Source organism: Adelges cooleyi, unplaced genomic scaffold (genome assembly GCF_023614345.1).
Source record: "Adelges cooleyi isolate 19-005CV unplaced genomic scaffold, UGA_ACOO_1.1 ACOO_flye_CR_arks_rails_tigmint_CR_PRNA_247, whole genome shotgun sequence".
NCBI classification, from domain to species: domain Eukaryota; kingdom Metazoa; phylum Arthropoda; class Insecta; order Hemiptera; family Adelgidae; genus Adelges; species Adelges cooleyi.
In genome coordinates, this window is record NW_026095912.1 from 4,897,663 (window position 1) to 4,925,605 (window position 27,943).

The following is a 27,943-nucleotide window of genomic DNA, read 5'->3' on the forward strand; positions in this document are numbered from 1 at the left end:
GAATAGACAATAAAATGGTGAGGTAGGTATGTTGCACAATATTCAATTGTTTATTTTCTTAATTTAGTAATGTATACAAAATTTAAATAACTTAATGATAATTAGTTATCAAACAAACATGTATCTGAATAACACCATACAAGAATTGATTATAGTCAGAAATAATGTTTAGACTAATCTATTATTCTGTCAATAGAATATTCTTAATAGAATAATAGTATAATAGAATATTCTTTCATGATTCTAAAATTTGTAGCGTTTTATTTTAACATAGACAAAGCACATTCAACAAATACGCATGGATATTGGCAATATGATCAAAAGAGTTTTGGACAAGGGTACTAATTAGAAAAATACAAAAGTTAATCGTCTTTGTCATTGTTAAGGAAGCATATGAGTTTGCTGGGAAGAGGCAATTCATTTATTGTTTCTCGTAAACTCTTACTAAATTTATTTGCGCTTCGTTCAAGAACAACGTTGTATTCAGAGCTAGACGCTTTGATTACGTTAATAATGGCTTTTTTGGAGTCTTTGTCTCTTTTCGTCTTCAACGGACGTTCAGCTCCTGCTGGGTAATTTCCATGAGTTGACTGTCTAAAATACACACTTAGAACCTTAGGAAATCTCAACCAATTGAGCTCTCGGTCGACAAGTTCATTTACGATATCATTGTCGGTTTCTGGTATTGCAGGCACATTTTCAAATTCAGTCTGTTGTAAAGTATTTAGGATGATATTCATTCCCCTGGCTTCGTACGCTCCATTTGAATGCTGGATTACGCATTGTTCGGAATACTGTTTAGTACATTTGGTAAGAATTTTGAAATGAGGAAATTTGGCCATTAAAAAATCACGTAGTGCCAAACGAATAGTAGACCTGCATATGTCATCCAAATTTCTCGGTTGAACGGTAGCTATAAACAGAGTTGAACAAGAATTATTCGAGTAATGAATAAAAGTAATAAATAACCGATTAGTCGGTTAGTAATGAATTATTTTTTTTTAATTATGAGAATAAAAAATACTAACATGTAAGTTTTATTGCCTAAATAAAATATGTTAAATAAACAGAGTTAGAGGTTATGAAGGTTTACTTTTTATATACTAAAATTAAGTAGACGCCACCCTCAAAAATGACTTTTAGTGCAGAGGAGCTGTTGATAACCTCCACGAAGGAGGAATAGCAATGGCTCCTTCTTATTTCTTATTTGCTACCGTAAAATGTCACTTACGAAACTCAGCTGGTGGCATAGCATTTAACTTGTTTGCTTCGATCATTGGTGATACCAGTATCCATGACAAGTGAACGGTGTCCCATGAGTCTATTGAAATTCTTGTTATCTTAAAAAATGTATGATGAATTGGCACGATTAACATTCCGCCAACCTAGAAAAGTATGAAACATTTTGTGAAACTGCATTAGTATATCTGTTTTTAATTTATTTATCTTTCATTGATAGATACAATCTGTCCAAATTTTTAGCAATAGCATTTTTTTTTTTTTTTTTTAACAATCTACATCACAAGAGTTACATGAGGAGAAAATATATCAGTTATACAAAAAAAAAAATATATATATATATATATATAATACTTTAAGAAACGATCGTATGAACATATCTTGAGTAGACGTGATCGCTCCTTCACAAAAAATTTTATCATAGAAAGCCGTAGGTGTTGCATCGAAGATATTTCCTGTGTAAACAAAACTACACGTTTTCTTATTCAACATAATAAAAATGATAACAATATTTTTAAGTAAAAAAATTACCGTGCGCAAAAATCGGTTCACAAAAATCAAAATAATCAATTGCTGCTGCGTTTAATTTGAATTGTGCTAATTTCTGATAAGCAAACTCTACATCAGTCTGAACAATTTCTACACCATGGTTGACACCATTTGAACCTAAATACATTTGTAACATTTACACTTAAGGTAAAAATAAACTAGTAATATTATCTAGTGTAAGTTAATATGTAAACGACTAAATGCTTAGCTATGAGAAAATTGATTTATAACTTACCAATCAACAAACCAGCCACAGTATTCAAGTAGCCGACTCCACAACCAATATTTAAAAATTTGTCTCCCGGTCTCAATGACAGATATTCCAAGACTTCAGCATATATCGGTACTGAATGTATTTTGTCAACCTGGGCATCAAAACTAGCGTTTGGACGGTTTTTCGTTATATTATAGAAATCTCTACTGACACACCGCAACGCACTCTCAACGCTCTTACTCTGTATTACATTTTTGAAAATCAACCCGTTGATGAGGCAATTCAAATGGTCTAAAGAATAGTTGTTCATCTTCACTCTGAGTTTCGGTTATCTTCTTTAAAATGATATCTGTAAATATTTTTAATAAAAATGTTAGCTCTATAACTTCAGTAAGTTGAAAGCATTTTTTTCTTTGGGGGGGGGGGAGTAAATTTGGTATATTTATTAACCCTTATGTGCATGCACTTGATAGGGTTAATAGTTTTGAAAGTTGAAACCAGAGTAAACAAATGTTTGGTATTTACACAAAAATATGGGTTTTATTGGGTTCATTTACACCAGAAATAAATTAATTGGGTCTAGCCTTAAAAAAAAAACTAAGTTATTACCAACTCAGATTAAAAACAATTTTAATATTTTTTAATTTACAAATGCGACAAAAGGAGAGTTACTAATATAAACTGTATACTATATTTTATTCTATATAGTGTGTTTATCTAATGGCAAATTGAATTGGAGCTGTCTGTGATAACTATTCTAGTGTGCGTGCATTTTTTGGGCAGATAAGAGCGTGATTGTGCTTGATTTTTTTTTTACAACCTACCTTGACATTACACATCAAAATACAGTTTAATTTAGTAACATATTATTTGTCAAATAATTGTAATTTTTTGAAAATTAATTCTTTCATAACAAGGAAATTTTCAATTCTCTACAAAAATAATTGTTGTCCTTAGCTTTAAGTTAATTTGTCCAAAACAGACTACCAAGAATTAATTTCAACAATTATTCTATTATAGTAATAAAATTGTCAATGAGTTTTAATCAATAACATTTTTAACTATAAAACCAAATTTTAACTTTTTCATAGTTTTTAATTATTTGCTTTTTAAAATAACAAATAATTAACTTACGAAGCATTATTTATGTGTACCTAACATAAATTGTTAGTGAAAAAGAGACTTCACGTCCAATATTGAATTAATCTGACTAACAAACAAAACGTACACAAATTGTATTTGATACAGAAATAAAAATTGTAAGATCATAAAACATTTATAAATACGTAAAAATGTTGAAGAACCTAACGCTCAAATACAATTTGACAAGAGCAAGGTAAAGTTAAACTATATTAGCTTCTAAGTCTCAGAGCACTCCATACAAGATACAATTAGTCATATTGTGCCTCTCATACGACAAAAATCAAAACATATTTTCCTGGGGCCCTGGTGTTGTTACGCAGCAACATCAGTTTCTTGTACGGTTACGTGTACCTGATCACAATTCTTGCATTTTTTTTTCTCAAAGCTGAAGTATATAAATAGACTAATAAAAACCAAAACCACCAAGCTTAGCGGGCCTTTAAGGCCCAATGCTGCCATCAAGATGGTTTCTTGACGAATTCGCTTCCGAGACGGGTCGTCAATCCGTCGCCGGAGAGGGGGATGGCGGTTCCTTTTTACCGGACGATTGCTCGCCCAGCAAACGGAGTGCCTGTGACCGGGTGTCGAACCGGCGACAGTGAGCGCTAACACACTGCCGTCTTACCCACTCGGCCACTCCTCCTCTAGTTTATAAATAGACTAATACTATTAATAAACTTAAAACTATAATATAATAAGATAAAGCAACAATAATGCCAGAAAATATTAGTCGAGCGGCTTAATATTTCAGAAATTATCTAAGAAAGTGTATCGCCACCTAAATGTCATAATAAATACAAAGTAAAATAAAAATTCAGAACATTTTTGAAATTATAAAACATAGAGTAAACTTTTGCTTTAATGTGCAAAATATTGTTCCCATCGATAGCAAAAACAATTCCTGCACAAATCTCATACAGTCAAACTCTATCGTACAATGTCGCTGTAGTATGCGTTAATCCCTTTAAGATGTTTTACTATTTAACTTTTCTCACATCCTTTCCCCATCTATACACATAATAATATATGATTGCAAACTTAAGTGTGGAGGTGTATGGGACACTGATATGTAAGTATATAAAATATATTGTTAACTTCGAACTTACCTGGTGTGGACCAAAAAACCGCAGCGAAAACCGTCTGGAACGATGTAGTAAGTACTGCGGGAACGAAGTAATTTAATTGTATCTCGCACACAACACAAGCGGTCCCTGGCGAGTGGGTACTGTTGCGCCGGAATTGAGCGATCAATACCAAGAGAATCCGCTCGTTTGCTCTCTGCCCGGGGCAAAGCATGCGCAAGAGCAGGGGCCGGGAGGCTGGAAGCACCCCTAAAGTCCAACACAAAAGCACTGTTTACATTAATATGTATATATGTATGTGTACGCTATGCTCGGGTCTAGGCGACGCCTGACAGCACCGTCCACAGTCCTAACGCCCGCGTCGACCCGCCAAGACTAAGTCGGTCTCTTACGGAAATCAATATCACAGTGTTGCCTCGTCGCCCAAAAACCCTGCAAACCATCTATCATGCCCAGGTCGCTGTTTCTAAACTGTTGTCGTAATATTATCTATATTGTAATATTTGCAGCCGTTTTGATTCAATTTATTGAGACCTTCTTCACGCAGCATCAGTTGAAGTTGGTGTTGATAATTGTAACATTGTTCTTATTTTTCGCTTTGATAGTACTCATCAGTATTGCCGTAGACACAGAAGAACAGGAGGTCGTCGTAGTGCCTGGCCCTAACCCGAGATCAGTCATTGTAATGTCACGAGAAACCGCATCAAGTTTATAATTTTTATTTCTTCCCGTTGACCGTTTGACGCTCAAGTTTTTGATCAACCCATAAAATTATTCTTAGAAATTCGTAAACCTGATACTATTTATTATATACGATTACACCCACTGCCGCATAGAATATTTTCAGTTTTTCACCCGTCTGTTATCAATAATCTAATTATTATCACAGCTCCGTTTTGCCGGAAAGTAACAAAGTCGACCGCCGTCTTGTAAATGTAAGTATTTATACTTGTAATATTTTTTGTAAGCGATAATATAATTGATGTACCTAAGTGACAATATAAACAAGTGACCCGCACAAGATTACTTGTGAACGTAACGAACATAGACATTCGTTTGTATTTATTTATACATTTTATTATCTCTCATGTTAATTAGTTTGCAATGGCCAATACTTTTTATAATTAGTACTTAATCGTTATTTACAATACCTTGGACGAAACTGCATATAAGGTATTAGGTAGATCTTAATTTTGCCTACGTCATGTCGTTGCATTATAATTTAATGTTTGTACTTCTAGCCCTCGTATTGCATTTTGTCGGCTTTTTTTATATCCTGTTTCTATGAATTTTTCTGTCTGCTTACACAGTATATTTAACTGATATTACGTGTGACTCGCAGCCAGCTAATTCCATCGCTTTTTTGCAGCGCATTCAAATTATTATTTGTATTAAAAAAAAAAAAACAAGATAATTTCTATTAAAATTTTTTATTTTTTTTTTTTAGTAAATAAACCTACGTTTGTAATTTTAACAACAAGGAAGTAACATGTCAAAGAGAAGTACGGAAGAAGAAAGCAATGTTATTAAGCCGCCTTTGAAAAAAGTACGTTTTGGATCGGTTATAATGGACCCTGAATCGTCTACCGACAAATCAAATTGTGAAACTATTGCTGAGGTGGTATTTTTATATTTGTTACATATTAATATTTTATCGACCACTAACTATTTGTGTATAATTTCAAATTAGTGGTTAGAGCAAAGAAATAGATTGGTGATGAAGTTAAAAAGTCAGATAGAAACACTTAAAAATCATAGAAAGGAAGATAAATCATTGTTGAAGGCTGTCAGTCGCCACTGGGATCAATTGAACGAAGATATAAGTGTACTATTGCAAAGATTTAATACTGAAATCGCCGATGATTTTTCAAGTACATAAATTTATTAGTATATAATAATATTAAGAGTTTAGTCATTCTTGATCGATTTTGGACCATAACTTTGTTCTCACAATGCTCAATTTTGGAAAGGATCGTTCACAAAACAGCTAGTTACGGCACAGTCAAAAAAATTTTTAAAATGTTTGAAAAACAATTAAAAATAGTCGAAAGATCATTTAAATTTAACCAATGTATCTAGTGTGATGAATTATTTTAGTTATTGTTCCTTTAATAGTCCATATTCCGGTGATAGCCTTGTTATTCACAATTTAACATTTTAATTCATTATTATCAGCTTCAAATAATATTTAAAAAAATATTTCATGGATTTAAATTTATTAATTTTACAAATATTAAGAGAGCGTAAACTTCTTTTGTATTTTAAAACAATATTTTTTAGTGAATGAGTAATTTTCTCCAAAAAATATCTGTATGTGATTCAATGTTGTGTTAATATTTTAATTAAATTTTAAATTTGCACTTATTTTAAATTTATTCTAGGCAACAACAATGAAACTGTTATAATAAAAATGCCAACCATGAAGGAAGAGCTAGACTTAGATGACAGATTAGCTTATCTCGTACACTCCTCCGAACGAGCTGTCGCAAAAATCGATGATACCCTCAATAGACTCGTGCAAAAAATTTTGGATAGAACTGAAGCTCTCTTCAAAGGAGAATTCTACGGGAGTATGTCATAATATGGTTTAATCTTAATATATCGCGTTATTATAATAATTTGATGTTGTAGACGAGGCCCCGACCACATTTCAAGTAAATCAAGATAATATAAATAATTTCCATGAAAATTGGCACTTGCGTTCTACCAGCCCAACGTTATTCACAGATTATCGCAGAAATTATTTAAAGGTATAAATTGTTAAATTTAAGAGTTAAAAAAAACCATGTATTTATTTTCAACATTATAATAACAATGTAATTAGCAATGTTTTTGAGTTTTAAAAAATGAATTTATTAGGAAAAATTTATAAGTATAAGCAAATATTTATATTTTATTTTAGTTGGCTCGTCTGCAAGACATTATTAATCGTCAAGAAGAAGAGCAAGAAAAATTACGAGGACAAATTGAAGAGCTGCAAGGCGAAAACCAAAATATTCAAAAGCGCAATGATACTATTAAAATAATGTTATCCAAATAACTAAATAAATTAACAATAAGTATATTTAGGGAAATCCATTTAACGAAAGTAATTAATTTCTTTCAGATATTATGCAATTTTTATTTTAGTTTGGATTATATAATTATTATTATCACTATTTTATTTTATTGTGTTCTTTACTAAATATTAATCTACATGCATGTTTTGTTAACTCCTTTTAAATCGGTAATAATCATCAAATATATATGTACTGGCCCATATCTAGTTTTAAATGGTTACCATAATTAAGTATTTTACGTTAAATGGATCCCCTTTTATTTATATTTGAAACCCCTCTTACAAAAACGTTTAGGTTTTTTTACCTTAAAGTTTTTTGTAACATAAATGTGTTTTTTTACTATTTAACCAAATCGTTATGCTTAATTATTATTCATAACTAATGTTTTATTAAAATAACATTTATTTATGAAACTATGTATGTAATAATAATTATTTTTATGAAAAACGATTGATATATTTTGGTCAAAAATTCCTATACAAGGCTATCATTTATTTTATTTTCCTATAAAATCATTAATTTAATATATTTCTTTACTATGAATTTAATGATGTATAAAATTTAGTTTTTTCGTTTTTTCTAACTTAAATATTTAATATTGATTTTTAAATACTTCATTATACATTCCTTTTTTTTTCGTATGGCGTAAAAATCAGGAAGTAGGCTCGAAGGCTTTGCTTTATTATACGATTTACATAATCGCTATCACCTATTTTAATAATTCTGTTACCTAAATTATTTCTATTTAATAGAAATATTACATTATTTGTGTGCCAATATATATAAGATATAAGTTTGTACTTTTTTTTTTTTTTGCTATGCCTTATATTTGTTAATTTGGTACCTCTACTTACCTACTACTTATAAAATTACAATTTATCATTATATACTCATCTAACCTTATCGATAGTATTAGTCATAATATAATAGTATTGTACTTAAGTCCTTGTGTGATTGTGAAAAAATACAGTAACTATTAAGATACAGACTGTTGAGTTTCTTTGTTTATGTTGCTCGTTGGTCTTATAATTTCTATCCAAAAACATTTAAATTAAATAATTATGGTATTATCAATTTCCATATGATAGTGTTGTTATTAAAGAATTGATACAATCTACACATTTAATAACTACAATCGACATGGTAAATTGTATCAACTAAACTGTCCTATTACACTGTTTGTTATTGCCGGAGTTTAAAAGTAATGCGTGATATTTGTAGCAACACCACAATAGAATAGTACAATTAGAATAAAATGCATATTGAATTTAGATTGCATTATACAAGATTAAAATACAATTTTGAACTCAAGGTGTTGTAAAATTAATAAATTTAAATCCATGACATTTTTTAAAATATTATTTGACACTGATATTAATGAATTAAAATGTTAAATTTCTGAATAACAAGCCTATCATCAGAATATTGACTATTAAAGGTACAATAACTAAAATAATTCATCATTGGATACATTGGAAGAACGACTGGACACACTATTATAAAAGTTTTGTTGAACAAGATGTTACTAATTCAGTAAATTATTTTAAAGTAATTGAAGAGTTCGAAATTTTAATAGAAGGAGAACGACGAAGGTTAATACTATTAATAATTATAATATTCAATAAGTATTTGACATAATTTTGTCATATTGTTTATCAGTATGCAGTTTATCTGAATTAAACATTTTAGCGTAGGTAATGTAAATTATTTAAAATATATTCATTTGTTCCTTATGTTTTGCTTACATATTTTGTTTGTAGGTGTAAATTATTTATGGTTTCTATGAAGGGGTAGTTGGTAAAAAAAAAAATGGTAGCCATATTATATGCTACAAAAGTTTGCGCACTCCGCTATGACTAAAGGACAAAGCAATGAAATAAATACATGTAAAAAAACGGCATTTTGAATTTTCGAACCTGTAAAACTTATGCACTGTGGTCTATGCCATTGATATATACTGGATAGTAAGTATATTGTGTAATTACTAATTAGTAATTAGTATAATATGGTGAAGTATGTGTGTGAAACGTGTGTTTAAACGTCCCTATTTTTAAAATAATTTGTACAATATCTAGCCGAGTAAACAGCGACCTTATCATAGTGTACCTAACTCATTAAAACGTCTTATATTAAAATGCCTAAAACAATCTCTGCGTAACGTTTTGCACCATCAAAAAGAGTAAAACTGTATTAAAAATGTAGAAAACGACAGATGTTGCTCGAAAATCGATATTCCGGCCAGCCGCCAACTATGTGTCGGTCCTATGTGCCCCTAGTATCGTAGTATGTATAGGGTCAAAGGTACCTTACCCAGTTTTTTTTTCCAAACGGAGCCCAATGGATTTACCCTTCGGTATTAGTCCATCGTGGACGTCACAGGTTGAAATTTTGCAAAAACGGTACCAGGAGTGTATGAGCCGAGTGGAGGTACCTACAGTAAAATAGAGTGAATCAGAAAACGAGGATAAATCATAAAAAAAATTTTATTTTATTTTGTACACTGTAATGCGATTGAAACAAGAACCCAAATAAAAGTCTTATAATTTAGGTTTTTTTTATTACGTTAGATCCAAGACGTCCATTTGTTTTTGAAATCGACTCTAAAATTGAAAACTTACATTTCCGAATATTCTTTTGTGTATAAAAAAATAATAATAATTACATTAATAGTTATGAAGCTATATATATTTGTGAATTTAACAAAACAGCAATAGAATAAAAAACTTTTTAAAATACATTTTAGAAAATTGTTCGAAACCTTTAGAATACACTGAAAATATATTTAAAAACATTGTTTTTTTACAACTTTAGAGGTGATTTAGTAAATATGCTACATGTGCTCGAAAAATTCAAAGGGCAAATTCGGATTTAACGAAAAGAAAAAATATATATATTATATATATATTGGTTATTGAATCAATATTATGTTGTGCAGTGTAAGACGTAAGACTCAAACAAATATTATACGATTTTCTTAAATTTTATAACTACCTAACAAAGATTTTTAAAAAAATTACTGAAGATTTTAAGTTTAATGCTTTACATTATCATGCTAGATAAATGTTGACTTTACTAAAAATTCAAAAATTTTCTCTATTACGTATTTTTGAGCAAATAGCCACTAAACAAGTTGGCCCTTAGAGAGAGGTAAAAATTCACAAATTAAAGTATAAAATACAGTAGAGTTTCAAATTTTGTAAAAAATGAAAATCGAACTAAATGTATATGTCTTTGGATTCTTCCAATATAGCAAAAAATATTTTAAAAATTATTCTAAAACGTTACAATGCAAAACATAGGTATAAAATATTTAAAAAACAACGATATACTTTTTTATGTAAATTTAAAAAAAATAGGGCCCGGATAAGTTCTAAAATTTATAAGCAAGTTTTATCTATAAACATTTTACAAAAATTGGCATTCCAACCATTTTTTTTTCAAATGCTTTACCACCAAAATACCAGTAGGTGTTTAACCAAAAAACTTATTTATAAATACGGCTTAGAAAAAACAGCGTTCTCAGTAAATAACCATTCACATAAATATAAACAATTATTTCCAGCTGAATGTTTTCCATCTTTTTATAGCATTTTCGTAATTTTGTGTAAATTTGATAAAAATCACTTTCAAAAAAACGCTTCGATACGTATCTGTATAAGGACCCTGGAACTTATTTTAAAACCTACTTTATTACTTTGCTGGTTTATAGTGTGCTTGGTTTGGATTGTATTGGGTTAAACTGAGTTTGATTTGAACTTACTTTTCACACATTTGCATCGAGGCGTTTATTCGAAAATGATTTTATTACTTTCAGTTATAATAATTCCAGTGATTTAAGCTTTGCCCGTCCACTATGATTCGTCCCCCACTATGCCCCGACCCCGCTGTACTGTTGACAATATAATAGTCAATAATACAAATCAAAACTGATTTCTGATAGCATAGGGAATAAAATCACTCTAAATAAATGTCTACAGAAATAATGGCAAGACTTGATTGTTTTGTACAACATTTTAACGTGTTTGTGTTAAAATACACAAAATCTACAAAAAAACAGTTTACTGACAATTGTAAAAAAGTTCCAACTTTTTTCATCGTTCAATATGTTATATATACATTTGAGTCCTACCTCCCAACCAATTTTCAACTCAAAGGTTATAAAATTATGGTTAAATAACACCAAACAATTTCCTCCTTCGATGGAGGGTGGGATATAGGTAAATTAAAATTTGAGACATCAAATAAATATTGCATCTCGATCCGACCATTTTTCTTGAAATTATAGCTAATAAAAGTTAAAACTTTAAAACTCGTATAATTTTTTTTTTCGTTTTTCCCGATTTTAAGGGAGACTGAGTGAATATTTTAAACTTTTACTCTCCTCTCCAAAGTACCTACTAGATAAAATTTGTAATTTATAAAGTTGCTACTCGAAGGAATTGGTTCAGTATTAAAAAAGTTACAGTGTACACAATACACAAAAAAAAAAACACACATCAAAATAGTAAATAAAACCAACAGCATCTCAGCTCCGCATCGAAGCCAAAAGTCGATTTATTATTTATTATTGTTATTGCATTTTGAAAAAAACAAAGCGAGTGAAGTCCTGGCCACGATTGCCATTTGCCAATATCACATTTTATTATAATTTCCAACCTTAAAAAAATGGACTGTATCCCAAATGTGTCATTGGATAACACTGTTTAACTTGGCCATAGTTTTTTTGTCATATTATTATAGCTTTGATTATGTAAAAAAATACTAACAGGCGTCTCGGGTAATTTTCTTGAAAATATAAAAATTCAATGAGAGAATATAAAAGATATATTTTATGTCCCCACCGCATCAGCCCTGGGCATACCGTTGCCACAGTGACGGTTGAGGAGGGACGTAGAATATTATATATATATAAATCTGTACTGGAGCTTGCGAATCTCGACGTGACCTGTTTGCAAGTACCCAAGCCTGCACACGGGCGTTTGCGTATTGATCATGGACAAATTCGAAGAAGAATGACGCATAAGCTGTTGCGGATGAGCACCCCGTGGGAAACTCCTGCGCGCGCTAATGATCAATAGCTGTACTGGAGCCTGGAAGAGTTACGGGGGTGCTTTCGTCCACAACGTGTACGACTTGTACGAATTTTATATCATAATACGTTACACGTAAAAATAATACAAAACAGGTAGTCGTTCAGATGGTATCGTTAGGCATATTCAGTACACCTATTAAATTACCATAGGCCCCTCAAAGTCCCTGTTTATGATCCCCGAGAAAATATTCGAGTGTACACGCAGTAGAGTGGCCGTGGATTTCGTGCTGGATCTTTGCAAATAATTTATAAATGAGTAATAAAAGTGTTTTGAGATTTTTATTTGAATCTTCCCTGCGGTTAAGCGAAACGTTTTTTTTTCAGTAAATTACAAACAACATCTATTTATTTCATGAATTCGTTTTTATCATTTCAAATCAATACATTACCGTCTAGACAAACTACACATTGTCAACTGGCCTTTTTTATTTATATACTTGAGTGCAGGTCTGAAACAACCATAAAAAATTTTTGTCTGAGCCATAATAATTTTAAAATAAGAAATATTAGATGAAATCAATTCGTTTATGTCTGAAATATTATTTCAAAAACTGTTTTATACAAATCTATACTAATTTAAATCTTCTTTTGTTTTTTAGTAATTCGAGAGCATTGTAAGAAGTACTCTTAGCAAATTCTTATGTTTATTATGAAACAAGTTAAGTATGAATTGAGCGGGAAAAAAAATATATAATACAAAAACATTTGAAATACATTTAAAAAAATTATTTAAATTTTCAAAACACGTTGAAAATATAACAAAACGGTGTATTTACAACATTGGACGTAATTAAATAAATAACTAGACGTGGTTAAATAAACCTAAAACATTATCATGCTAGGTAAATTTTAACTACACTAATACATTTACAAACCCTAATCAAGACAAATAGATAATAAAAAAATGTAAGATGTTAAAAATTTGGTATTGGTTAGGCAATTACAAAAAAAAATATATTACCATATGTTTTCACTTAAAATAATTTTATAGTTGATATTTTAACATGATTTCCCCAAGACCAAAAAAAAAAAGTCAACAAAATTTTGTGGACTAAAACTAAAGCGTGAAATATCTTTTCACGCTCTGAAACGAAACTAAAATTAGTGAAAAAAATTAATTCTATAGTTGAAACTAAATTATTGTTGTCACACGACTAAATTTTTAAAAAGTATTGTACCTACTTAATGACAATAATGTGCTTAAAAATGTAACTATAGTAATATGTTAGATACGGTTAGAGTTGATGGTCCGTCTTTAATAATTATTTATTGAAGTTGTTGCCCGTTTATCGTAATAAGTAACAATATAATGAAAATATTTCCAAATACCTGTTGACTGTTGATTCACTCACAACACAGAAATTGAATAATGTCAAAGTGTAATTTCCGCCCTTTTTTTTGGTTTTTCCTTAACAATAAAAAAGTTTGACTACAGATTTTTAAGAAATAATTGTGTATTATGTTATAGCCCTACACTATATAAACATTTAGTCTAATTTTCAGTCCTCGAGTCCTAAAACTTTGCTCGAAAAATGAGATGTAAAGGAAAAGATTTATTTCCTTCCAGGGGAAATGATTTATGCTATTTTTTTAGTTTATTAATGTTTATTGATTGCATTTTAACTGAAGAATATTCTATACAAATTTGGAACTTATTCGCCAAGGGCGGATACAGAGGTCCTAAACGGGGGGGGGGGGGTAATATAAATGAATAAAATAAATTAATAGGAATAGCTAGGCAAAGGAAATGTCTTATTATTAGTCGACATGAAAATTGTTTGTGTACAGAAATCAGCCATACTGGTGAATGTGATGGGTCTTATTGTTTTAGAAGACACCTTCTTTTAATTTTGAATGAAAAACTTAGGAGTTAGGGGTAGTCAGGATTTTCAAAAATTCGATTTTTTTATTTGTATTTTCTTAAAGTATGATGTCTCGAAAATGTTATCTGAAAATTTTAAGTTAATCAAAAGAATATTATAACTCGATGTAAGTAATTAAATAATTTATTTTTCTATACATAAATCGAGTATAAAACTTTTAAAATGAGTTTTTATCTATTTTTTCAAAGTCGGTGACCACTGTAATTCAAAAACCACTTCACAGATTTTAATGAAATTTATACAGCTTATTAAAAGCATAAAAAACTAGTGCCTGATCAAAGGTTTTTTTTTTATTAAAAATTATATTTTTAATAAACAATAAACTAGTGCTTTTTTCCTTGAAAATCCGCTTAAGTAAATGATCAGAGGTCACCATTTTGTTTATTTTCTAAAAAAAAAAAAGCTTCGATCAGGCACTAGATTAACTATTAAACTAATGATTTTTTTAGGTTTGATTGATTTTACATTATTCAGTAAAATTGTATGTTGGTCGCCGCAAAACACGACTTCAGGGACGGCGCCTAGGGGGGGGCGAGGGTGGGCGGTCGCCCCCTCATAACAAATTCTTGCCCTTCTCTCGCCCCCCAGATATTTTGCTAAATAGTATAATTTTAAATATTTGATTATTATTCCTAAAACCCAGATTTTAAATAACTGTATTTTTATATATACAAATTTAGTTATTACGGAAATTGTGAAAACAATTGTTGTTTTGATTTAAACCTGTTTATCTATACAAATTTAGTTATTAGTTATGACATTGCCACCAAATGTGGCCTATTTTTATCAATATATTTTGAGTGTTTTTGCAATCGGTTATCAATAATCCGTCGCCCATATAATTATGTGTTTTGGTGTATATATATATATAATTATAATATTTACGTTTGTGTGTGTTTTCCAAAAATTCAGTGTTTATTGACGGATTGTTTTGGTTTAATAGAATGTAGGTATAACACGATAACTATAATTTCCACTGACCGGTTGTTGGGCGTTTTATAAGCCTTCATTTTTACTTCGACTTTCATAGAGTACAATAAGAGCTATATGATGGCCGACAGGTAAAAATAACGCTTATTTAAAAAAGTTGCCTTACTTAAATTGTACACTAGTGTATATTGTCCCTTAATCTGTAATAAATTCATGTTTTATACTATTTCACTGATAAATATTAAAGTCATTCACTGATAAATCATTATAATTGTTTTTTATTGACAGAAGTAGGTAAAATTATTGTGGTTGTCCCTCCAAAAAATTCACTTGACCTTTCCCGCCCCCCTAAGAAAAAAATTCTGGCGCCGTGCCTGCACGACTTGTGAGACGGGGTCCAACAAGTACAGCGATAACTTGGTCTAAAATACTTTTTTTTTTTAATTCTTGTCAAATAAACTTTATATTATTTGTCTTATAAAATAAATTAAACTACTGTCAAAAGAAAACTAATGCGGCAAGCAGCGAGGAGCGGCAAAGCCATTGTAGTACGGCATATTAATTTAAAAATAGATCGACTTGGTAACTGGTGTTATCGCAAAATCGTAGAATATAGCAGGTAATATCATATATCTTTGTATGTGTACTGTGTCAAACCCCAGTAATAACCGGTTGTAGATAAAATGTTACGCCTCGGATGCCGTGATCACTATTTCAATAAAACAAAAATGGACAATTTTCAATGGAAAAATAGTTAAATGTTCATGGTAAATACAATAATGACCCTCTCTCGATGACTTGCATGAACAAAATTTTAGTCACAATTAATTACAAATGGAATATTTGATACTTTTTTTGTGAACGGGGAGGGGGGGGAATTGCCCCTATTGCCCTTCCTTGTATCCTCCCTCGTTAATCGTCCATTTTTAAAAACGTTATAGTGCTCTGTAATTTCAAGTAGATAAATATATACATTAATGTGGGCGGTTTTTTCAATTTTTAAGGGGAAAAGGTGAACTTTACTACTTTTGATCTAGCAAAGTACCAACCGCATACGGATTATACGGCCCAATAGAGTTGCTATCCGTTCTTTAGTGGTTATTTATATTATTATAAATAACCACTATTGAAGCTATGCACTATAGTTTACTCTTAAGTCTAAATGATTTGTTATAGATCAGGTCGCTACATAATTAATTATACACCCACCTACCTACTCTTAACTCTTAAATAGGTACTTTACTTTACCCGCCTCGCGCTTGCTTAAGCAATGATAATCAACTTTTTTACCCCATTGAGTACAAACAAATTTGTATTTTTTTTTCAACGGCGCCCCATAAAATAATTGTTAGTGAAACGTTAAAATCAAACTGTCTATAGACTGATTAAATGGTAAAAAAAAATGATTTTTTAACACATTATTATCACATTATAGTATATGTTTAGATTAGAATAGGTTAGATTAAACAACAAAATTTAGTCGATTTTGTGGTATTATTGAAACGTTTAGTTTTTTATTTTGCTGTCTCTGACAATATAATATTAGCCAAAATACAAAAAATTACTAAAGTGTTGGTAATTTTTGTTATGTGTATTTATAGTATCGCATAAATAATATTTTCCGCAATACCGCGACAAGTTGTTGTCTGTTGCTGATAACATGATAACAGCTGGCGCTTTGTAGAGTTAGCGATGGCCCTTGGCACTTACTGCTTATTGATCGGAAAGCCAAGCCAATAGCCATTATTCGCATCCGACTCGTTTCAGGAGACCACTGTATACTGTATAGGTACTGGTCGTTTGATTTAAATTGCTGTTACTTTTTTATGTCAAAATTATTTACCTATATAGGTCCCTCGCTTATTCTGCGCTGTACAAGTAACAACACTCCTAGAAAAAAAGACCCAACAGTTCAAACCACTGGACGGACGTACCGTTTGCAGTTAATTGGGTAAGTTAACGACATTTTTCTTTGCATGTGCTTGAAAATATTTTGAGACGGACATAACGTATAATATACATATTAACTCTCAGTACTTGTTAATAATAATGAAATATAAAATATATAGGATAATATAAACTTACATTGAGTATCAAAAGAAGGTTGTGTCAAAATTTACATTTTTCTCTAACTAAATTTATTACCTACACCTTATATATGTTTTTATTGTTATAACGACAGTGAAAAAGGCATACCTTACTGTTATTATTTATTCACAATATTTATGAAAAGCATTGTATATCACTAACTAAATAAGAACCCTCCCCTATTAAGCTTGAAAACTGTTACAGGTTAGGTTAGGTTAAATATACTATATTGTTTTATAGTTGGCCTTAATTCTCAATAGTGTACTCTTAAATATATTTTGCTTCATGAGCTTTATAGTGGATTTAAAATGTGTTATGTTTTCAGGTAGTTATTATAAAAAAGATTGTCAAATACGTAAAGTAATATGGGTCAGTACTGGAGCAAATATGGACCAAGGTCTAAAAATGAATTAAACAATCCATTGAATAATGAATTGAACAATGAATTAATCTCTGAATTCGACAACTTTCACAATGTGTATAATAAAGTTGTACATTCTCCATATGTCGAAATGGTCTTCAGGTGTGTTGATAGAAGATTTTATTTCAACAAACACCATCATGCCAACGGTTATCTTAATTTCAATTACCACATTGAAAGATACCAATCAAGATCGATGAATGCAGAAGCCATCGAATGTCTGGAGTTAAAACCCGGTGATAAATTTTTGGCCATAGGTTCTGGAGTTGGTTATTTCAATACTATAGCCGGCTTGTTGTTAGGTAAGTTTTAACTAAAAATTATCACATTAAACCAATGTTTGATCATTGAAATGTCTCTTTTGTTCTCTAAATTCATTTAGGTACAAACGGTGTCAACCATGGTATCGAAATTCATCCGTTTCTTATACACAGTGCTAATCAGAAGCTAAAAGAATTTAAAGAATACTCAGCCGCAATTGATTACTATCATTTTTGTGAGCCTACTTTTATACTAGGTAAGATATGTTGTAGACAAATAAATTCTAGGTTGCACAAAACTTTATTAGTTCCACAAATGTTGGTTGGATTGGTCAAATTGCTACAATAAGGGTTATTGAACCAATAAAGTTTTTTCCAACGCAGCAGAAGTTTTTAAATTATAGAATATATGTGTTAAGTTAACATTTTCATGTGTAGGTGATCCCGCCGAATTGTTGCCGTCTAATTACTACGATAAAGTGTATTGTCCCACTCCAGTTTTTCCAGACAAATATATATTCTTTAAGTCACTTATTAGGGTAAGTATTGAGAAGTAGTGTACGCTATATTAAAAAAAAAAAAAATTTTGTTTTTTGTCCAGATTGGTGGAATTTTAGTCATGGTTTGCAATGGATATCTAGTAAAAATTACAAGAGTAGAAAAAAATCATTGGGAATACATTCAGTTGATACCGATTGTAAATCTAAGAGTAAAACAAGTTATTGAATATGATAAGTGCTACGAATATCCAATAGCTGAGTTTCGTAAGTAACTATTATAATATGGTTGTTTCATAGGATTAAAAATAAACAATGTAATGTCACGTCAAAATAATTTTTGCTTCAATTTACAGATTATCCCAAATGGCAAAAAAAATTCAATATTTTATGTATTTTTTTTTTTAAATATTCAAGTCTATTAAAAATATTTTTTTAAATTTTCTATGTACATTGTGTATGTTTACGGGTAACAATCATACCTGTCAGATACATTTTTGTAAAACATTTATGATAATTTGTAGATATTCTAAAAAAGAAATTAAAAATGAATTTGAGGCACATCATAATATGTAAAGTTCTTCGCAAAAAACAATATGTCCGTGTTGCTTAATAATATTGTAGACAGTAAAATTTATCCAATCAACAAAATAAAATTGTTTGATCGGCTCTATTCTAAACACTTTAAACTTAACATATTTTCATGACCCAATTTTGAAAACTTCTGTTCGATGCCAGAAATTTAATATTATGTTTTCCTGTGACATGACATCAATTCTTCTTTGTTAAATAAATAACTAACTTGTTATACGTTCTACAGCTACGGTCGCACCAATAAGTTTGCAAGAGTTATGCAGATCCAATATCCGTTCAATGTTAAGAGAAAAACTATTAGTCGAACATCCACAATTAAAAATGAAGTACTGGGATGATGACCCAATCAAAGGTACATTGTGTTGTAGATCAATTCATTCAATTCAACGCAACACTCAAATAACCCCCAAAATAAGCATCACAGTTGCAAATTCGTCCGACGAGGAAGACAACTCGGATAAAGAAGAAGAAAAATTAGATTTAAATAAAATATTGGAGACCGATTATAGGTTATTTTCTATTCCACGTTTATCCGAGTATGACCATCGTGCAAGGAAATTATCCAAGACCAAAAATACCACTGAAATGTGCGTTATGTGTGATTTTAATCATGATCATACAATCAATAATTTGAGTATTCTAATGAAAAATGAAATAATCGATTTGCCAATTCCTGAAAGGCTCAAATTATTCCTCAACTACAACAGACTCCTCGATTATTAATGGTATACATTATTTAATATTGTATTATTATTCATATTTATTGTGTATCTGTTAAATCGATTTGAAACATTTATGCTGTTTGTACTCAATACAATTTAATTTATGAATCAAAGTCATAAAAACTCTGTTTACTAGCATAGTATTATATAATTAATATTGTAGAAGTTAGTTATACTTGTTATACCCAATAATGGTAAGTGGTTTACGGGCTACGACTTGCATTGAACACCATCTAAATAGTTTCTTGGTGTAGAATAGCTGTGTCCTGTGTCCATTTTAAATGAATCTGTTTTATTGTCATATATTGTTGAGTGAATAAATTTAATATTTTGCCCTGCGAATGGTAATCTGGTGTATATATATATTTTTTTAATGTACTCGGCCAGAAAAGCCGTTATAAAATGTCTAAAATATTTCAATACACTTTAAAAGCATGTAAAACGTCTACTAAAAAATCATCATATTAAAAATGTAAATTTTATTGTAAAACAAAAACTTATAACATTCCATACAAGTTGTCACAATATTTTAATAATTGCCAACATGTTTCTTAATCGAGTTTTTGCAAGAAATCAATAACAAATAATATATATTTTTAATAATTAAATTTTATTTACACAAGGTATGTGCAAAATATTTTCTATACTTATCTATAGATATCTGTTAACAAAGTCGTCCATTTATAGTATTTTTTTAACTTTTGATTTTTGAAACTTATCATTGAAATCATTAACTTTTGTATAACCTTTAAAAAGTTAGTAATTATTAAAGTATACAAGTACTTATCTTTACAAGTATGTATGCTAAATTGACATAATTTGTGATCGAAAAACGTTAAAATCGAGATTGACATTTTTATTGAACATTTATCAAGTGGATACATAAAAATCGCTTTAAATCCAAAATTCGATAACCCTCTCCCCCATAGAGGGTAGTATTTTGTTATTTAGGTGCAATTTTTATATGTAGTTAAGAGCTGAAAATTAAAAAAGAAATACTACATGACACTTGTTTTGCTACAATGGTTACCAAATTATAACTTATTATAAATACTATGATTAATGCTACTCGATGGCATTACTTTTTTTAGTAGTCGTAAGTCTTAAAAATTAATCAAACATTATGACACTTCAAAATCTTTTTTTTTTTTTTTGGTTTCGTGATAACACTACTTTTTAGCAAGTTATTAAGTTGTAAGATTATATTCTGTATCAATTGGTTGTAACTTCATATAAAAACAAATTTGTAATTGTATAGCGAAATATCAAATGAGTGATTTTAAAATATCATATTTCAGAGTTCAATAATATTTTTTAATTAAAAAATATAAAGACTAGGTATCTCTCTCTTCATAATTAAAAAAAACAAATTTATAGTAGTGTCTTCAGTGGGCGGCTACTCTTAAAGCCAATCTAGATAATACACTTACAACTACTTATGATGTATAGACTGTATAATAAAATAAAAAATGAATAAATTATTTGATTAGTTTTCAAGTTAGATGGAAAATAAAGTTTTTACATGTTAATGAAATGCAAAAAAAATTTCTGAGAAGGTGTTTAGTTGAACTGCGATTTTTGATTCAACTAGGCTACTATGGATAAAAGGAGGGAGCAAGCAACACATTTATTTTTCGGTTATGTAATAAAAACAACACACGCCTGGTTTTATAATTTTAAGATGTTAAAAAACTCACATCTGAGTTCTGTTGCTTTATTCGCAACGTCGATAAACATATTATAAGGTAAAAGATATTTAGAAAACCGCGGTAATGTCGGTTGTTCACATTAAAAGGCATAACGTTTCAACAGAAATACATATTACATTGAATATTTATTTAATAATAACAATAAATTGTGTAAATATGTTTGTTTCGTTACTAATACCTACTTTATTACAATTATTTACACCGTCATATTTTTTTTTTATTGTTGATCAACAGCTTAATTTAATGAGAACACCAGATAATAATTACCAAAATATCTAATCTGTTGACTGTTAAGTGTCGCAACCAATATAGCTATTTACAATACATTTTTTTTTTATTTATCATATCCGATCAATTTGATTTCTTTGTATAGCAATTATATAGATCAGCAACCGTTCTTGAAAGATACTTTATTCGACCAAACATCCATAGTAAAACACCCAAAAATTAGTAATTACATATATTTCAACTTAATATTACGGCGATCTATAACTTTTAAAAACCGTCGAATTAGTTTCAAATTAGTATAGAATATTCTTTAGGCATAGCAGTATAGCACTACAGATAAACATTGTCAAACCAATTTATAATTGTATAATTGCACACATTCATTTCATCAATGTCTTGTTTATATTTAAATGGAAAAAAACTATACAATACAATTTAAATACATTTACGCAATACAATTATGGATTAAAACAGTGGTTTTTTACTAGATTTAAACTAGGTATGATTCTAAATATTAATTAATTTTACAATAAACGGTTTCCTTAAAATGTAAAAGTTACATTTAATAAAGAAGATAAAATAATAAATTATTATAAACTACAATTTAACTTAACTTATACTTTAAATAAGAAAACCTAAAATGCCAATAATACAGTATTTAAAAAATAATTTGTAAAAACAATAATACCAGTGAAGTAATGCAGAAACAAACTTATGACAATTCATAATAATATTGACAGGTACATAGTAGCTAAGGCCAATCATGGACAAAATTAATATATAAATTAGTATATAATTAATTACACACAAAATACAAATATTTAATAAGAATATCTAAACACGTCTAGAGTTAAATTGAGAAATTTGATTGGGTGTACATTAGTCCAACTACAACTTAACGTTAGAAGGTATTTATTTTGCCTAAAATATACACACAGAATTAGTATTGTTAATGTGATAATAATGTAAAAACTCAGGGAGCACTTGGACCACCAGAATGGTTAAGTAAGAAAGCAAATTTCTATTGTTAATTAATAAAAACCACACACAAACTTTAGGTATCTTAAGAAAGTAAAACGAGCACATTAGTGCTAAAAATTATTGATCAAGGTCGCAGTTGAGGAAGCGTTTAATTTTTTCGGGAATTGGCAAACCGTTTATTTTGTTTTTCATAAGTATACTGAACTCGTTTTCCTGACGTTTATGTACAAAATTGTACTTGTTGTTCTCTTTGATATAACTTCTCATCATTTCATTGTATACCTTATCCGGATCATCTATTTTAATACTAAAAGGACCGCCACCATATTTTAATTCTTCTCCTTCTGCTGTTTCATCGACAAACCCCTTTGTAAATATGTTCCATTTGGTAAAGTCAAAGCCGCTACTAATAAGTTTGGAGCGTCGATATTGTTCACGTGCACTTCTACGTAAACTACGAAAGTCTTTAAATTCTTCCTCAAATTTTTTTCTTAAGCTAAATCCAACATCTAACAAGGAACATACTCGTAATTTTAACATATCTGGAATCAGATCTGCAATACTTTGTTTTCGGGCACTATAATTTATCGGGCACTTCGAACGGATTTTTAAATCTGGGTTAGAATCCAATAAATATTCACGCAGAGACAAACGAATTTTCAATCTACACAACTCTTGTAAGTTTAATTGCTCCACCGTGGCTACAAAATAAAAATATGTTTAAGTATTCAACAACGATATAATTAATTATTTTTGTCCTTTAATATAATGTCATATAAATTATTAAAATAATATAATATATTTCTCAAAAAGAAATGTAAAATTCTCACAAAATTCTCAACACTTCAAAATATTTTATTTAACTGGTGAGTATATTATGTTATTCATAGCAAATTGCTTATTAACGATTATAGGCAAACTTTCATATAGTTATGTTTTTTAGTTTTAAGTATAAATTATGATTAAAATTATGCATTTAAGTTTTTAAATAAACAGTATTTACTTAATATTATTTATTATGGACTGAACCTCACTTACAATTTTGTAAAATTCAAAATTTCTGAGGAAAATGCTGGGAAAATTGTTTTAAATAAAAATAAAGTAGTTCCTAACATAACTTTCTAGATAAACCAAAAAACTATTCAAACACAATTAGTTACCAAATAAGTCTTTTTTTATCCATATTAAAGGTATTTTTTAAATTTAATTTACAAAAAATAATTTACTTTAATTTTCCAAAAATGTTTATGCGTTCATTAATTTATATTTTTTATTTATAAATTATATGGTATATACTTGTATAAATGTTTAACAGTAATTACATGTTTATTATAGTATAACATATATGAAATAATATTTAATAGAAATTACATAAAATATGAAACATTATGACATTACTTTAAAAAACAAACTATATAAATTATTTAAATATGTCTACTCACGAAACTTTATTTCTTCCGGATTTAATTTCTTAATCAATCTAGTTTCAGCTTCTATTGATAAAAAATTATCAGTTTTGAATCGTTTTTCAGTCACTCTTGTTATCTTTATATGGTGACCATCTGACACCATAACTAAAATCCCACCGATCTAGAAAAAAAGTTATACTTTTAAAATTTGCATTACTCATTGCAGAATATAAATAAAAAACTTCTCAATACCTTAAGTAATTTAAATATGATTACACTTATATATGGTATTAACGGTAAAGAACATGGACTATAAATTCTATCGTATTGACACACTGGCGACAAATTCATAACATTACCTTAAAATAATAATAAAAAAATGCATGAACAAAACTCGTAGATTTATTTTATTCTGAATAAAACACTGTTTTTTTTTAACAAATACCGTAAATAAACATTGGTTCGCAGAAGTCATAATAATCTATTCCAGTAGAGTTCATTTTGAATTCATTAAGTTTCTGATGAGCTTTGTCAATATACGACTGATTCATGTCAATACCATGGTTGATACCATTCGGACCTAAAAAAGGTTGAAGAAAAATTAACTAATTACAAATTATCGATCACATTTCCAGTAGCTACAAAATAGATTAAAACCCAAAACTTACCTAGCAACAAGCCAACAACAGTATTAAAATAACCAATTTTACAACCAATGTTCAAGAACTTATGTCCGGGTAAAATCGATAAATATTCCAAACCTTTAGCATTCACAGTTTGTGCATCTAACTGCATATGGTGTATACCCAAATTCAAAATACCACTAGATAATGATGACTTGGCCATGTAGTTGTAACTATCGACACATCTAAAAACGTTTTCATTGCTTCGCTGAATGATGAGATTTTTAAAAATCATTAAATTGGTCAGATCATTATTATTGAATTCCTCTACGGAGACTACTTGCCCCATATTGATTTTGTTCTTAGATACTGCTTTTCACGATAATTGCCTGAAAATGGAACACAATGTTTATTTTATTTAAAACTCATCGTGGAGCAAATAATTGAGGACAATTTCCTAAAAAAAAGTATACACTTTGTTAGTTGGCTGAAGAGACGAGTTAAATTAGTGGAAATATAAATCACTAACAGAATTTTTAACATAAATCTGCAGTAAAGATAACTAGATTTAGTTTGTAACATTTAAGTATGTTTTTGACATTTACATGTCTTAGCTCTGGCACATAACCCTGGCAAATATCCGAAAAAAGCATTACCAAAAGAGCGTAATGAAAAAGGCGTAACGAAAAAGAAATGGGGTTGATGATGTGGTTGGGGGTGAGAATTAGCCGGTGCATAACCGAAAAAAAGTGTTACAAAAAAAGCGTAACGAAAAAAGTGTTACGCTGTTATCTGATATGAGATATGAGATAGGGGTAGCGGATAGGGGTGAGTGATAGGGACGGAAGATAGTGGGTAGGGGATAGGGGTGAGATATAGATAAGAGATATGTTGTACGTTCAACGTTCAAATTAGAAATAATTAATAAATTAAAAATAGTTTAATTCTCTATGTTAAGTTACTTTTGGCCAGATAATAAACACTACAATTTTAGCCAGAAACTTTATTATACATAATTTTTTAATCTCCTTGGCCTTATGCTATAACTGGAAGCTCCATATAATTTTTTTTTTTAAATTATAATTCCACACCTAATCTAAATTTATTCGGTACTTCAACGAGACATGAAAATGCTCTTTCGTGATTGCAGACTCGGCTGAAAAACTTTTTTTTTTGGCAAATAGATAACATATTTATAAAACTACATACAAGTATTCACCTGAAAATTAATGTTATTTTATATAATACTTTTCATATTAAAATTTTCTTCAATGAATTCTACCATTAGGTATCCTATTAAATATAAGTAAAAATTAATGGCGATTTGTGAACTGATACAACGTAAGTAATGAATTCTCTTTTTTCACTAAACTAATAGGCTGAGCTACTCACTTTGTCAGTTACAGTTTTACTAAAGTATTTTTTGTTTAAAATTGAGTTATTGTATTGTACTATTTTATTAGCATTACCTACTAGACTTTAATTTTAACTGCCTATACTTTTATATATATATATATACATATAAGACTTTCATGTGTAACACCGAAATAATATGTTATATAACAGTGTCAGTAAAAGTTTTGAAAGCTTAGTAAATACTTAATTGGTTTATTGATACCTAATATCTATATGAGTGATTTTAATTTGTTTAGCATCAATAGTCTATGTGGAGATGAGGAAGAGTAAATTATGAATGCGTTAAAACTTTCGTGGATTGATATATCAATTGAGTAAGTTTCGGATATATCCACGTCACATGTTATTTGCCGACGTTTCAGACTCTTTGCAGAGTCCATCTTCAGGGCAATAGTGGTCTCGACTGTTCAAATGCCGTGACCATACTGAACAGTTGAGACCACTATTTCCCTGAAGATGGACTCTGCAAAGAGTTCGAAACGTCAGCATATACATAACATGTGACGTGCATATAAATAAAACTTACTCAAATGAAGAGTAAATTATTTTTATAATAATGTATGTCATTGTTATTTCTTAACTCACAACATATTTCTAACTAAGCTCATTATTAGCACAAAACCTTCTTTAGATATAATATTCCTTTATTAAATATTTTTTATTGTCAGTCATAAATCTGATAGAGCAGAGCAGTAACGTCCATATTGGTTGTCAAAGAATTATAAATTACTATAAAATGTAAATTCTAAATAGTCGGTTTCCAGTGGCATGGAAAAGTTAATAAAAAAAACTATTGTACATAGGTATGTTGTAGCATATCAAACCAAACCGCAGCAATAAATTACATACACGTAAGCATTAATATTGCTTGTAGAGTAAAGCACATAGGAAAATACACACAATACTATTAATAGTCAGTATACTGTCACCGCCAGATAGTTGTACTCGGTGTTGATTTCGCAACTGTTAAGGTAGGTTCAAGAACTCAAGAAAAATATTTTGTCTAAAATGGCCTTTAGTGAGTAAACATTTCTATAAATACTATGACAAGATTGTTAATAGGTTTTTTTGCAATACACCTACACAAGAAATATAATTATTAAAATGAATTTTAGATTGTGGGACAACCAACTAACAATATAAATTATAATTAACCTGGGAACGCCCTTACGCCACAATGGCTACAGTACATTCGGCTGGGAATAACAAATATATTACCGTCTTACCTACTAAATGATGTCACGAACACCAATATTGGAGGTTTATTTTACTGTAGAAGTCGGTAACGTAGGTATTTGTTGAACGATGATGAGCACACGGCACAACAAATTGTTTAAATGGACAAACCGAAAGCTACACAACAGCCTGCGAATTAAACAATGCCCTATGTAGAAGCGACCGATCAATACTAAGATGAGTGTTGCAATGAGGACATGCGCGATACGCGAAACAGTGACAATCGAAAGCCGACTGAACCTCGTAAAAATAAATAATAAATCAAAATAAATTTAATTTAAAAAATATTAGCTCGACAATATTAACAACGGTATAGTAACGGTTCCTGTTGCCTGTTTGCTGGTGCACAGGAAATAGAAATTATGAATAATGGCGTCAGTGGTACCCACAAGATTAATGAATCTAATTCTGAATCATCTACTTGCGACTGTGATTGTGAGCATACATTTACATCGACGGACAGCTGTACTGTTTACTGATAACATTATCACAATTTGTTAGTTTTTAAATTTCAATATAATATTTTCCAAAAAAGAAAAGTCGTTTGAGGTTGTTGAAAAATGCAATA

General features: G+C 29.6%; 4 protein-coding genes across 8 annotated transcripts; 2 read left to right on the top strand and 2 right to left on the bottom strand.

The window, feature by feature from the left end:
• Window positions 1-238: 238 nt before the first annotated feature.
• LOC126836661 (protein-L-isoaspartate O-methyltransferase domain-containing protein 1-like) lies at window positions 239-5,074 on the bottom strand. Its single transcript, XM_050570256.1, has 6 exons — window positions 4,252-5,074; window positions 2,024-2,351; window positions 1,771-1,905; window positions 1,594-1,694; window positions 1,232-1,385; window positions 239-913 (listed from the first exon to the last, which is right to left on the bottom strand). Exons 2-6 carry the CDS (start codon window positions 2,310-2,312, stop codon window positions 363-365), a joined length of 1,230 nt encoding a protein of 409 aa, XP_050426213.1. The 5' UTR covers window positions 2,313-2,351; window positions 4,252-5,074; the 3' UTR covers window positions 239-362.
• Window positions 4,669-7,478, top strand: LOC126836662 (E3 ubiquitin-protein ligase Bre1-like). Of its 2 annotated transcripts, none has more exons than XM_050570257.1 (6): window positions 4,669-5,162; window positions 5,675-5,845; window positions 5,918-6,098; window positions 6,609-6,797; window positions 6,859-6,977; window positions 7,130-7,478. In XM_050570257.1, exons 2-6 carry the CDS (start codon window positions 5,717-5,719, stop codon window positions 7,265-7,267), a joined length of 756 nt encoding a protein of 251 aa, XP_050426214.1. In that variant the 5' UTR covers window positions 4,669-5,162; window positions 5,675-5,716; the 3' UTR covers window positions 7,268-7,478. The 2 variants fall into 2 exon arrangements, with proteins under 2 accessions (XP_050426214.1, XP_050426215.1); XM_050570258.1 differs by lacking the exon at window positions 4,669-5,162 and adding an exon at window positions 5,279-5,400.
• An 8,315-nt stretch (window positions 7,479-15,793) lies between these two features.
• LOC126836660 (protein-L-isoaspartate O-methyltransferase domain-containing protein 1-like) lies at window positions 15,794-20,107 on the top strand. Of its 2 annotated transcripts, none has more exons than XM_050570255.1 (7): window positions 15,794-15,810; window positions 17,043-17,142; window positions 17,605-18,002; window positions 18,083-18,217; window positions 18,399-18,499; window positions 18,562-18,724; window positions 19,278-20,107. In XM_050570255.1, exons 3-7 carry the CDS (start codon window positions 17,645-17,647, stop codon window positions 19,772-19,774), a joined length of 1,254 nt encoding a protein of 417 aa, XP_050426212.1. In that variant the 5' UTR covers window positions 15,794-15,810; window positions 17,043-17,142; window positions 17,605-17,644; the 3' UTR covers window positions 19,775-20,107. The 2 variants fall into 2 exon arrangements, with proteins under 2 accessions (XP_050426212.1, XP_050426210.1); XM_050570253.1 differs by lacking the exon at window positions 15,794-15,810 and adding an exon at window positions 16,869-16,980.
• Window positions 20,108-22,360: 2,253 nt separating this feature from the next.
• On the bottom strand, window positions 22,361-27,788 carry LOC126836853 (protein-L-isoaspartate O-methyltransferase domain-containing protein 1-like). 3 transcript variants are annotated; one of them, XM_050570510.1, is made up of 6 exons: window positions 27,366-27,788; window positions 24,769-25,112; window positions 24,546-24,680; window positions 24,353-24,459; window positions 24,134-24,281; window positions 22,361-23,392 (listed from the first exon to the last, which is right to left on the bottom strand). In XM_050570510.1, the coding sequence occupies exons 2-6, from the start codon at window positions 25,070-25,072 to the stop codon at window positions 22,809-22,811; spliced, it is 1,278 nt and encodes a 425-aa protein (XP_050426467.1). In that variant the 5' UTR covers window positions 25,073-25,112; window positions 27,366-27,788; the 3' UTR covers window positions 22,361-22,808. The 3 variants fall into 3 exon arrangements, with proteins under 3 accessions (XP_050426467.1, XP_050426469.1, XP_050426468.1); XM_050570512.1 differs by lacking the exon at window positions 27,366-27,788 and adding an exon at window positions 25,380-25,484; XM_050570511.1 differs by lacking the exon at window positions 27,366-27,788 and having other exon boundaries at window positions 24,769-25,481.
• Window positions 27,789-27,943: the final 155 nt, after the last annotated feature.